At 51.9% G+C, this 12,456-nt stretch overlaps 1 protein-coding gene across 3 annotated transcripts in view; it reads right to left on the reverse strand.

Annotated features, from left to right (window-relative positions):
* Window positions 1-11,428, reverse strand: part of TBX5 (T-box transcription factor 5) — a 55,483-nt gene extending 44,055 nt beyond the window's left edge. Inside the window, exons 1-5 of one of the 3 annotated variants that reach the window (XM_017847374.1) lie at window positions 10,803-11,428; window positions 6,732-6,916; window positions 4,493-4,587; window positions 2,167-2,286; window positions 1,233-1,380 (exon numbers count right to left, since the gene is read on the reverse strand). In XM_017847374.1, coding sequence (XP_017702863.1) covers window positions 1,233-1,380; window positions 2,167-2,286; window positions 4,493-4,587; window positions 6,732-6,878 — 510 coding nt within the window. In that variant the 5' untranslated portion in view covers window positions 6,879-6,916; window positions 10,803-11,428. Of the gene's footprint in view, window positions 1-1,232; window positions 1,381-2,166; window positions 2,287-4,492; window positions 4,588-6,731; window positions 6,917-8,587; window positions 9,141-9,305; window positions 9,364-10,802 lie in introns of those variants that run through there. The other 2 variants (XM_017847372.1, XM_017847373.1) reach the window with 2 other exon arrangements.
* Between the last annotated feature and the right edge of the window lie 1,028 nt (window positions 11,429-12,456).

The following is a 12,456-nucleotide window of genomic DNA, read 5'->3' on the forward strand; positions in this document are numbered from 1 at the left end:
TCCCCTGGACTCTTCCTGTACAAAAGTTATGCCTCTCCGTCCTCCCCTAGGCTGCAGTGAGAATCAAATGCCCTAAGATGAAAGTACACACTTGTATGGCAGAATCATCCAGCTAAAAGTTCTAAACGTTAATTCAGAATGCGTGTTCCGTTCTAGTTATTAATTATCTGCAACGATGAGGTCTGGGGACATTTTTTCAAAAATCAGCGTTTTGTGTTTTGTTTTTCTTTGGGAAGAGGGGTGATGACCCTACTAAGAATCCACAAAACCTACACATTCTTTTGGGTGGTGGGCAGGCTGCACATTCAATACCCTGCATTCAGTTTCAGGAAATTCACCAGTCCCCTCTCTTGGGTCCAATCCAGACTCCAAGTTTAGGACCCCGGTTTAGGTTCGCCCGCTCTGGGCACAGTGTGGAAAGGGAGAAAGCTGGATGTTGAAAAAAACAGATCTCCCCAGGAGTATCAAGCTAAAAAGTGGCACTGGCACCACAGTTCACCTCTTATGAGTTCATTTCCCATCTGGAAAAGAGGGGGCAGGTGAGCTGGGCTCTCCCTTTCCCCTGGAACATCCCAAAATTAAGGCAGGATTGAGAAGTGGGGAGCGAAGGTATATGGCTTTCATTGTGGTCCAGCCTCTGTGCAGTCTATACTGGGTATCCACTGGGCTAGAGGATCCATATTTTCTGCAAGACTGAAAAACAGCCCTCCACTCCTAACCACAAATCAAATTCACAGACTCTCCAGGCCTGGAATGAGCAGCTTTAGTCATTCCTCCATCTCTAGGCAAAGGGAGAGGGGTTGGGCCCTAGCGGCAAGGATGCAGTCCCAGACCAGGTGAGCTGGGGGCCATATCTCCAGCCGCCAAGGAGCTACAGACCCAGACTTGGGGAGTGTGGATCACAGGGAGGACTGCAGAGGGGCAGATATCTGCCTAGGAGAGTAGTGGAGACAGAGGATGAAGTAGTAGGAAGAAAAAGAAAGTAAAGGGAAAGCGAGTGAGAAGGTGAAAGAAGTTAACAGAAATGAATGAGAGAAGAAATGAGACAGAAGGGAGGAAAAGGAAGAGGAAGGAAGTCCAGATCAAGAAGGTAGAGGCAGAAAGCGACCAAAGTGGGGGAAAACGGAGGAAAGAAAAGGAGAATAGAGCCAAGAAGAGAGAGAAACCCAGTGAGAAGAAGGGAGAGAGGACAAGAGGGAGACAAAGCGTGGAATCCAGGCCACAGTACTCACATGCCCAAATGGGTCCAGGTGGTTGTTGGTGAGCTTGAGTTTCTGGAAGGAGACGAGCTGCCTCATCCAATGCGCCCCGGTGGCGGGAGAGTCCGGGTGCACGTAGAGGCGGCCGGGCATGGCGGGCTCAGCTTTGCCGGTCACAGACCTAGATGAAGGAAAGGTGTGATTACAAGCCTGGCTCAGAGTCTGGAGGTAGCGCACTGCACCGAAGCGTGCTTCAGTTCACGCACCAGGTGAAGGTTCTTAAGTAGTAGCTGGAAATAATCTGGAGGCCCTCCCGTCTCCCTTAGGTATCTGCAATCCCAGGTGCCCCAGCGTACTTGGTGCCTGGGTCCAGGCAAGCCCCTGGCCCAGCCTTTTCTTCTTACAGCCCTCACATCCCAGAAACAAGTGGCGGGTTCTGGAGGTCTGGACGTGCAAAAAGCCTTGAAAATTCCTTGAGGGCTTTCAACGGGGACTTCATCGTCAGGCCCCTGCACTGCTGGCAGCCATGGGAACAATTCTACCCAAGAAATGGGCCTCTCCTCTCTTAACTGTTTAACTTGAATACCACGAGCTGATTTTGCAATTTCATAAAAATGCATGTTCAAAGCAGGTAACTCATAAAAAATAACTGTAAATGGTTTTATGCCCCAGAAATACCTCCAGCACTTGGTAACAATACCCTTTGTAAAAATCCACAACCTATGGGTGCAGCGATAGACACAGGCACCTCACTTTCTCTGAGCCTCCGTTTTCTCATCTGGAACACCGGAGCTAATGGTTGCAGTTTCTTCGTCTGAGAATGGTTAGTAAAAAGCAATGGGATAGGCGGACAGACGCCTTTAGCACACAGTAGGAACAACAACAACAAAATGTTCACTGATTCAACTTCTCGGGAGAAGATTCCACTTTTCTCTCTCCCCGCTCCACCTGCCAACCCAGTGCCTACCATTTATTATCTGCGAATTTGTATCTGTGATCGTCGGCAGGTACAATGTCCATGAGAAGAATGTACTTCGTTTTGGGATTAAGGCCCGTCACCTTCACTTTGTAACTGGGAAACATCCGCCTAAGAGAGGGACGGAGGGAGAGAAGGGGGCGGGAATTAATGCCAATGTTTGAAGGCAGCCTCCATCCATTTTAATGGAAAAAGCGATTCCTGGAGAAACGTGGAAGCGGAAAATAGCCCCGTTCCGCTCACCGCAAGATCCATCCCGGGTTTCCCTTGAAATTATAAGGAGGAGAAAGGCGAAGGGAGGAGAAAACAGCAGGCGGGCAACTGTAGGTATCCTAACAGGAAAACAAACCAGGACGCAGGCGCCTTTAGAGAACGGGTTTTGAAGATGCTTCAAAGGGACCTCCATTTCAGCTCTTGCTAACTGCCCTTTTCAGAGCCAGACACCTACTATTAATATTTGTGGGGAGAGGAGGCTTATTAGGTACAAAGCTAGGTGCCGATCCTAGAGGATCTGTCTAGCCAGGTGCTTCCGCCGATCCTCGCGGCGCTAAGGTGTCACGTGTACGCAAGGTGTGTGCGCCCCAGAGACGCACACGCGTGTGTGCGCACAGGCCTCCCGACCTGGCTTTGGTCCTCTGCCCCTGGAGGAGGGGGTAAGCCGCGGTTCCCAGTACAGCTCGGTTAATGACCTCTGATACTGGTCTCTAGCAGTTTATTCCTGAATGCCCCCACAATTTCTCCAAGGCGCCTGACACTCTTCTTTGAAGAGTCGAAATTCCTTGGCCTTCAGCAAAGAAATTCCAGACCCTTCCAGATTTGGTTTCAGAAAAAGCTGAGGCCTGAACTAAGATCGAGTCGTTAGCAAGCCGATGGCCCGGAACTGTGCCGTCTCTGCTACCTTTCTGGCCCCTGGCGCACTCCAAATTTCCCTCCACCTTCTAAGGAGCATGCCCCAGAAAGCAAAGATTCTCAAGGTTGGCCTGGGGGGAAAAGACAAGTTGGCAGATCTGGGTTCACTCGGCGATGATCGGAAGGGTCGAATGGAGGCCTCTCCCTCCGAGCCGCGGAGCCAAAGCCTCGCGGTGTTTATCAGCCTGAGCGAGTGCGCCCGGAGGCGGAGGCGCAGAAGACTTCGCAGGCCTTTTATAGTTAAACCCTCACGACTCCGGCTGGGGGAAAGAGGGACTCGGCCGTGTCTTTCCTTCCTGGGGGACTAGGAAGAGGACTGCAGTTCGTTGATGTAAACAGTACGCGCCTCCTAGTTCACTCAGGGCTTGGGCCGAGCGGGGAGCAGACTTTGTTTAATTTTAAATAATAATAAATGTCACTGTTGTCAGTTTATTGAGGGAGGCTTCGGCTGGAGAACGGGGCGGGGGGGGGGGCGTCTGGAAAGGCGGCTCCACCCTCCCCCTTCACACACTCGGTGGCTTGGGCCTACCGGTCGCCTGCTCCACACGCCTGCTCGGGACATCCTCTGGCTTTTTGCTTTGCGGGACGCGGAAGACCAGTCCAGCATGGAAAGGGATGTGGCCAGGACGTCCCCAGACCTGGGCGCGCGCGTACACACACACTCTCACACACTCACACTGACATATAGAGCTGCACCACTCTCCCTCCTTCTCCCCCAGAAGTCTAGCACTTCTAGCTAAAACTCTGCGAGCTTTAAAGGGGAACTCCGGGGCGAGTGTCTTGGCGAAGCTGCTGTGTTTATCGGTGTCTGTATATAGAGCCCGGCCGAGCCCCGGTTCAGTTTCAAAGGCTTCGCCAGCTTTCTATAAACAATGAAAGAGGTAGCGAATACATTCAACGATTCAGAGTTTGACAATCGGGTGGGACCCTGGAACCACTCCAAGGTCAGGGAGGGTGGGAATGAGTGTGGAAGTAAAGAAAACGTCCAAGACCCCTGAAACCTAAAGACCTTCTAGACTCTGTCTTCTTTGGGTCTCTGTTTTCTGTTTTTTCCTTTCCCTCTTCTCTCTTTCCTTCATTACGAATCCAGATAGCACGGTCTCCCAAGCTCTTTATTCTTTTTATGTGTGAGGTGGGAGAAATGCCCAGTTTCCGGACTTGAACTTTTGGAGTATTTCCTCCATCCCAGGAGAGATCAATGGAGGAATCTCCCTGTGCCTCTCTAACCGGGATCTACCTTTCTCTCTTTCTCTCTATCTCTCCCTGCCTCCTCCTCTATTCTCTTCTTTCTCTGTGTTCCCTCTTCTATTGCCCCTTTCCTTCCCTCTTCTCTTCCAAGCCACCTTTTCTTCTTCACCTCTCCCACAATTTCTCCTAGTCCCTCTCTCTACACAACTAACCATCTCACCTTCCAGCTTTGGTTATGATCATTTCCGTGCCCACTTCGTGGAATTTCAGCCACAGTTCTCTTTCATGGAGAAACACTTTGATTCCCTCCATGCCCTGCAAGAAGGAGAAAAAAGTCACACTGACAAGCCCTGGCGGTAGTGGGCATTCCTTCCCCAAACTCCCCCAAACACAGAGACTGCTCCTCCTTCCCACTGGAGCCTGTGGTCTCAGAGGGTAAAAAGTGGCCTCCGCCTACTGTAGAATTATCTGGAGCACCCAATAGCCTCTGCCCAGGGATCCCTATGTAGGCTGAGTCCCTGAGGTTTGCACCAACCACTTGAACCCACAGTGCTGTATTGTCTCCTTCTAATGACACCAGCACAAGGCTATGGAATGATCACCCACCATCAGGGTGCTTCGGAGTGTCACTGAGGAGGACCAGAATAAGCAAAACCCAACCAAACAAACCAAGAAAAACCAGAGCCAATTTCAATCCACTTCACCTGAGATACAGGGAAAAGAAAACAAAAACAAAAACAAACAAAAAACCTAACCTAGAAAAACTAGAAACCTAATCTAGAAAACCACTCAGAATATTCTTATGTAGCTGCTCAGATGCCCACACACCAAACATACAGATGTACAAATACTTGCTTATTCTTGGCCATGGGGGTACAAAAGTGAACATATATGAATTTTTAAACTTAAAAATGCTTATATTACCATATGTTCTCACAGTCCAGAATGGAAATTAATCCTAAATATCTATATTAACAAACCCTCCAGGCTCTCCCTGCAAGTAGCTCCATCCACATCCAGCTATTTTGATTATAGGGCAGGCCTGATACCATTTCACATTTTGGCTTTCTGCTAAAACTACATTCATAGAACCAATGCAAATATAAACATATATACACATATATACATATGTGCACACACACACATACACACACAAACTCTTCATTTTGGAATAATTTGCAACTGTTTAAAAGTGGGTTTGCTTTTCCTTAAAAGAAAAAAAAAATCTGTAAGTTTCCTAAACTGTGTTCATGCTCTGCTTCTCTACAAATATACACACGTTTTCCCGAAACTTAAAGGCCAAAGAAAGAAGCGGGGAAAACCCAGGAAGGACATCGAAATCCCAAGGTAGGGTTTTAGCTATGGGCAAGTGTCTCTTCTGGTGGTCACCCCGTTTCACACCCCGTGACACCTTATTTAAAATCACTGGATCTACTGAGGGGCCTACTTGAACGCCCAGTGCGTCCCGGGTTTGGGGCGCAGAGCGCAAGGTGAGGCTCCTCCCTATGCCCGGGCCCAGGTGGTAGCCTGGCGAACCCGAGGCTCCTGGTGCCCTCCGGGCGGAGCCCTGTGCGCTCCCAGCGGCCGGTGATGGCGTGCCAGCCAGCCAGGCCCCGACCGCAAGACAAATGGTGGGGCGCGCGGGTCTAGGCGGCGGCGCGGAGGAGGCAGGAGGAGGCAGGAGAAGGCGAAGGCTACGGGAGATCAGAAGAGGGGTCAAGCCATCGCTCACGCCGGCCTGAAGCGGCCGCTGACCTGGCCCTTATTAAGATGCTGAGGGCCGATTCTACACGTAGTGCAGCGGGAAAGGAATTATCTAGGCCATTGTTAGCTGACCCCAAACAGCCGGATAATTGAGATTTGTCGAACAATTGAAGTAGATTTCAAAAATCCTTTGTAAAGATAACTGTCACAATAAAGTGGATGACAATACTCTAGTATTTGAGGAGACAGGACAGAGAAGGTGGAACTGAGTGGGAATTAAAAGGAAAGGGGGGCCGGGCGCGGTGGCTCAAGCCGGTAATCCCAGCACTTTGGGAGGCCGAGACGGGCGGATCACGAGGTCAGGAGATCGAGACCATCCTGGCAAACACGGTGAAACCCCGTCTCTACTAAAAAATACAAAAAACTAGCCAGGCGAGGTGGCGGGCGCCTGTAGTCCCAGCTACTCGGGAGGCTGAGGCAGGAGAATGGCGTAAACCCGGGAGGCGGCGGAGCTTGCAGTGAGCTGAGATCCGGCCACTGCACTCCAGCCTGGGCGACAGAGCGAGACTCCGTCTCAAATAAATAAATAAATAAATAAATAAATAAATAAATAAAAGGAAAGGGGATGATTACAGTCGGTGGGTTTGTTTTGCTTTTATTTTGTTTTGTTCTGTCCGGGCAAGAGAAGCCGAGCAGGGAAGCCAGACTCTGACTTCGATCTCTGCAAAGGGACCCGAAGCGCGAGGTCTCCTTACCTGCTGGGTGAAGGCGGCCTGTGGGGACGACGGAGACTTGCTGGGGGCCCCGAGCGCGCTCTCGGGTTTCGAATCGCAGGGCAGGTCTTTTGCGTCAGGCTCCAGAGGCGTGTGCGCCAGGCCAAAGCCCTCGTCTGCGTCGGCCATGGTGCGCCCGGGGCCCTGTGCCCGCGCAAGGTTCTGCTCTGAGGACAAGAAGCAGGGGAAGATGGGGGTGGGGAGGAGAGAGAGAGAACGAGAGAAAGGTTGGAGAGCACAGTTCTAGTGACAGGAGGGAGCAGTTTGGCCCCCAGTTTCCAGCTACCAGCACCTCCGTTCCCAGCTAAAGGAGACTGCAGAAGGCCCTAGAATTATTACTATTACTAGTATTCCTAGTATTATTACTATTACTTTATGACCAAGCACAACCTCTTGCAAAAGACCCGCGTCAGACCCGGAGGAGGCAGGCCCGCATCTCCCCTGCGCAGGCTCTCCGTGATAAGCAAGCTGCCCGTCAAATTTGTCTGGACTTCTGGAAGAGCCAATAAAGATAAGGCGTGGGTATTTTGGAAGCCACTGGGTAGGAACCAAAACAAAACAAAACAAAACCCAGTGTCCTTTAGAGAATTTCTTTCTTCGCCAAATTACAAGATGCCGTCGCAACTCTTTTTATTAAACCTCACAAGAGGAATAGTTTCCTGCAGCAGGCAAATATGTGTGAAGTAACCCGCCTCTTGCAAAAACAAAAACACAGGAGAGGGGAACGTTATGCAGATTGAGACTAGGTTCAAAAGAGAATTCACATACATCTTTTACCATTTACAGGCCTAACATTAAAAGTCCTTTAAAATTAAAAGTCCTTTTCTTTACCCCAACCTTAAGTAAGATTCGTTGAAAGATAAAAAATAGCCAAACAGAAGACTGTATGAAGAAAGCCACCGTGCAGCGGTTCTGTGGGAGGCTCGTCACTGGGTGTCCGCCACCAGCGCTCTGCAGCCGGGTCGGGGATGGCGGGCATTTTGTGGAGTGACCAGGCTGAAGAGGGTTTCTCTGAAGGGGCTTGCTAAAACTGCAGGCCCAGGCTCAGGATTGGCGAGGACAAAGTCACTATCGGATAAGTCCTAGGCTGGAGGCATTGAATCTGCGGCCCGGGTCACCGCAATGAACAGAACGGCCAGGGTTTGCAGGCCGTTAGAATACACAAAATAACAGCCGCAGAGCTGTTCAAGCCCAGTGAGCCTGTCTCCTGCTCTCTGATCTCTTTCCAATCTCCTCTATACTCAAGTAGGAATTCCCCCTAAAACGGAAAGAGTTTCGGAAGCGGACACAAGCGATAGTCCCCCAAAACCTTAGCAGCTGCTTAAGCAAGGGACCAGATCCCATCCTGATCTGCAGTGGCCAGAGATCTAGAAATGGGGCCGAGGAGAAGGACAGCTTCTGAGGCCTGACTCGCAAGCAGCTTTCTTCGCCTCGTTCTCTGGGCTTCAGGGAGGCGGCGACTGGAGCCCCGCAGCCTACTCACAACAAAAGAAAGCAGGGCTGGCGCTCCCACACGCGCTCCCATTCACTGCCGGCCGCGGGGAGAATCCTACCCCGCGCCCTCGCTAGCGTCCCGGGGAGCTCTGGGCTGGCGGAGACGAACAAGATGCGGTTTGACAGAACCAGGCCGTGCTTCCTGCAAACCTCAATGCCGCTCCGCCAGCCGCGGCGGGCTCCCGGACTCCATTCTCCGCGGAGCTCCGAGTCGCGCAAAATCTCTGCAAGCTGCGCTCTGCAGAATGCACAGCCAGGCTGGAATCCGCCATTCCCGCCGCCCCAGCCGACTCGGCCGACTAGCTCCCTCCTGAGCCTCCTGGGCCATCTGCCGGGACGGTTACCTCTCTCGGTGAAGCCGGTGCATTCACAACATCCTCTGCTGCTCCTAACAGGGAAGCCGGCGGCGAGGCGGGGGTGCAGGCATGGTGGCTCCGGGGTTTATGCGGAGTTCACTGCGTACCCAGAATAGCGGCTACTGCTGCCTACTAGGGCGCACCTACCGCTGGAGCCTCCGCGGCGACTGCCCCCCCACCAACACACACCTCCTCCGCTGTGCGCTTGCTCTCGCTAAATATTTCCAAGTTGCCAAGCGCCAAAGAACACAAAATAGCCTCCAAGAGCACCGGCAACCATAAAATCTCAGTGCCCCGCTCCTCCCTTACACCCCCAGGGAAGGAAAGTTGGGAGCCCAGTGAATGGTCGAAGTCCTTTCTGGGCGCAGCTTTCAGGATTAAAGTTCCCGAATTCGAGGTAAGAGTCAGTCTCTCTCTCTCTCTCTCTCTCTCTCTCTCTCTCTCTCTCTCTCTCTCTCTGAAATACAAGCCAACTCAGCTGAGCACAGTGACGTTGGGTTGCCTCGATGCTCACAAAGTACTGAAATCGCCTATCCAACTAGATCCCACTGCACTCTGCCGCCCTCCCCCTTCTCTCTCCCTCCCACCCTCTGGTCCTCCCTTCCCCCCCCACAACTTTTCCACTAGATTTCCCGAACACTCAAATCACAAAACGACTCTCAACCCAGACCTGCAATAACTCCCTCCTCTCTACCCCTTTCCCAACCTCCATCCATCTCTGCTTCTCTGAGCAAGCGGTGGCTGCAGAAACTCCTGCACAAATCATTTCAAACTCGGTCGGCTTCTAACCGGGAAGTAATCTCAATGACGCTGGCGGTGCAGAGAACCGAGTCTGGACGCACACACACAAACACACCCCGGGCCTCCGCAGCCTTGCAAACATTCTCTCCAAGGCTGACCTCGAGAAGGAGAGCTGCCTGACCCCGCCTGGCCGGCGCTCGCCTTCCTGACATCTCCCCTCCACCCCCTACTCATCACCCCTACTCTCAACGACTCTAGGGTGAAGGCAGGGTGAAGGTGCATTGGGATGGGGGCCGAGATCAAAGATGCCAAGAAATCGCTGCGGGCCCCCACCCCCACCCAGTGGGGCCACCAGACCTCCCCTGCTCCAGGTGTACACAAGGCAGTGCCCAGTTTTATTAAAATAATCAAAGAGTCACTGGGGACTGGGGAGGGTTTTCATCTCCACTGGTCTCCTCTCCTTGCCCTTTCCCTCTCTGAAATGTTTTTTTTTTTTTTTTTTTTTTTTTTTTTTTTTTTTAGGGTGAGTTGAAGAGGTCAATAAAAGCATAAACACAGTCAGTAGGTCTCAGTCTGAGCAGACCCAGATTGGGACACCAAATATGGATGCTTGGAGTAAATGTCAGGAGTCCTGTTCTGTTTCCCATCCTTACCTCCTGTACCCCCATCGTCCTGATTTTTCTAGGGTTCTGATAAGAGACTTGGGCCTGCAAGTCAAGGTCTGGAGAAAGGGATGGAGGGAGGAGAAATGCCCGAGATCAGCAGTTGTGTAACCCTCTATGACTGCTCTGCTAAAATCCCAGGCCAGGCCACTGCTGCAAAATGCCAAAGTGGAGAATCTCCAACCCTAAATGTGGGGCAACCAGGAAGAAAACCAACCCTCCTTTGCTATGGTGCTCACTCCGCCTTCCAGGTTTGTTTGCAAACAGATCTTTGCCCAGGCGTTTTATTTATTTGTGAAAACACCCTCACCCTCCAAGTCAGCTTGGAGGCCTTTGGGCTTGCTAATAAGGCCATGCTAGGTGGAAGACACAAAAAACAAACATGGTATCGGAAGGAGGCTGAACCGCTACATCTCCGGTAGAGGGAAAGGGAAATCCAGAAAGACCTCCCCAATCCCTTTAAGTTCTCAGAGATTTGGGGATAAAATTGATTCCCATAAATAATCTCCAGGCCCCTCCAGAGAGGAAAAATCTAGACTCTCCCAGGTAATAGCCTAGCCAGATTTGCTTCGTTCATTGAGCACAGATGGTCTGGGCCACCAAGCAAAATACGGATTTTCAAACCTTTCGAGAGAATCCATTCTTGCAGGTGACACACGAAGCCATTCTTATTTTGTTCATGAAAAGTAGAAGCACAGAGAGGGAAGATTCAGCAAGATCAAGACGGGGTGAAAAACTAAGGAGGGCCAAGTGCAAAGAGAAACCTATTTCCCCCCTTAGTCCTCCAGGGCTAAACTCACCTCCAACTATCCCACCTCTTCTTTGTAGCGCAAAAGCCAGGAGTGCGCCTTGCTGGAGAGGAGGGCTCAGGTGAAGACTCTGAAAAGGACCCCCAAAAGAGACCTCTTTAGGCCAGGTCTTCTTCCAACGTCTGTCAAGAAGAGCACGTACCTCCCAGCTCAAAGTTGGTTTGTGGTCTCCGACAAATTAAATATTGCTGTTTATTACCAGGCATACCCCAATAAAATAAAGAGGCAACCAGGCGATAGCGACTATCTCACCAGCTGCTGCACCTATAGGACTTGGAGACGTCACGAGTCACGCAACCGGCCCGCGCTCTGTCACGCTTGGCTGGGGGGCAGCGGCGGGAGGTTAATTTCTTTCCGTCTTCGCACATCAGTGCCGGGTCTGCGCAGCCACAAGTCCCGAACGTCTCGGCCCCGGGAGTAAATAAAGACATAAACCAACCGGCTTTCTCCAGAGAAATGAGGGTGATGAACCTAAGACACAAACAGAGCCAAGATCGACTTTCTTAGGAAGGGGGAGAGGAGGGAACTCTTCACGAAGGGAGGTGGGAGTCCACCTCAGACCTCTATTGGAAGGAAATCCAGTTGTTCCGGGGGACGGAGATCTCTTGCATAAGGCATGGGATCCTTATTATTAAAAAAAAAAAAAAAAAAAAAAAAAAAAAATTCCCCTCGGAGGAGCTCTTGGCAAATGAATATCGAGGCGCCGCTCTAGCTGGTTAGGCTGGGATGCGATAACTGAGTGCCCTCTTGCAGACTTGCACAGAAATAATTACTGGGTTGTCGTGGAGGGGACACGAGACCGAGGGAGTTCTCCGTAATGTGTCTTGCTGAGAGAAAGGTCCAAGAATGCAATTCGTCCCAGAGTGGCCCGGCAGGGGCGGGGTGCGAGTGGTTGGTGGAGTAGGGGTGGAAGTGGAGAGAGGTGATTTCTGTAGAGAATAATTATAGCACCAGGGCCCGCCGAGGCACGAGGCACTCTATTTTGTCTTGTAATCACGACGACTATTATTTTTAGTCCGATCAATGAGCATAATTTCTAAGCAGTCCAGCGGTGGATGCGCGCAAACTTTTGCGCACCGCTGGAAACCCACTAGATTCAGTTGCAGAACGTACCGCGTAGACGCCCCTGGTGGCGCCGAGAGAAGAACTAGGCCTGCCCAGCACAGAGCCGGAGAGCGACGGGCCTTCCGGAAGGGTAAGTTCCCCGTCAAGGGGTCCCGAGGGAGCCGGACGTCTGAATCTGGGCTTGCCCCCAGCTTCGGGGTTCGATCCTGGGTTTTGCGCGTCCCTAACCCCCAGGGCTTTCCGAAGCATGGCCTGGCTCCAGGCCCGTTCCGCTCGGGACTGGAAAGGCAGCAAAATGTGCAGGGAGGCAGTCGGCCGGCAGAGCTGCTGCGGGAGCCAAGGTCAGGCCCGTGGGGAGAGCGGGCAGCTTCCAGCGCTGGCCACGAGCTCCCAGGCCAGCTGGGCCGCAGACCCCTTTGCTTCCAGAGAGCACAACCCGCGTCCTTTCTCTCGGCCAGGCTGCAGTGGCTGCCCCGAGCTTCGCTTTCGTTTCCCAAGTTGTTAATAACGATATTTCCCCAAATCCGAGGCTCCTTCGGTGCAGTGTTTGCTCCCAGATGCCAAGAACGCAACTCGAAAT

The sequence above is a fragment of the Rhinopithecus bieti genome, unplaced genomic scaffold, assembly GCF_001698545.2.
Source record: "Rhinopithecus bieti isolate Rb0 unplaced genomic scaffold, ASM169854v2 scaffold_26532, whole genome shotgun sequence".
Classification (NCBI taxonomy): domain Eukaryota; kingdom Metazoa; phylum Chordata; class Mammalia; order Primates; family Cercopithecidae; genus Rhinopithecus; species Rhinopithecus bieti.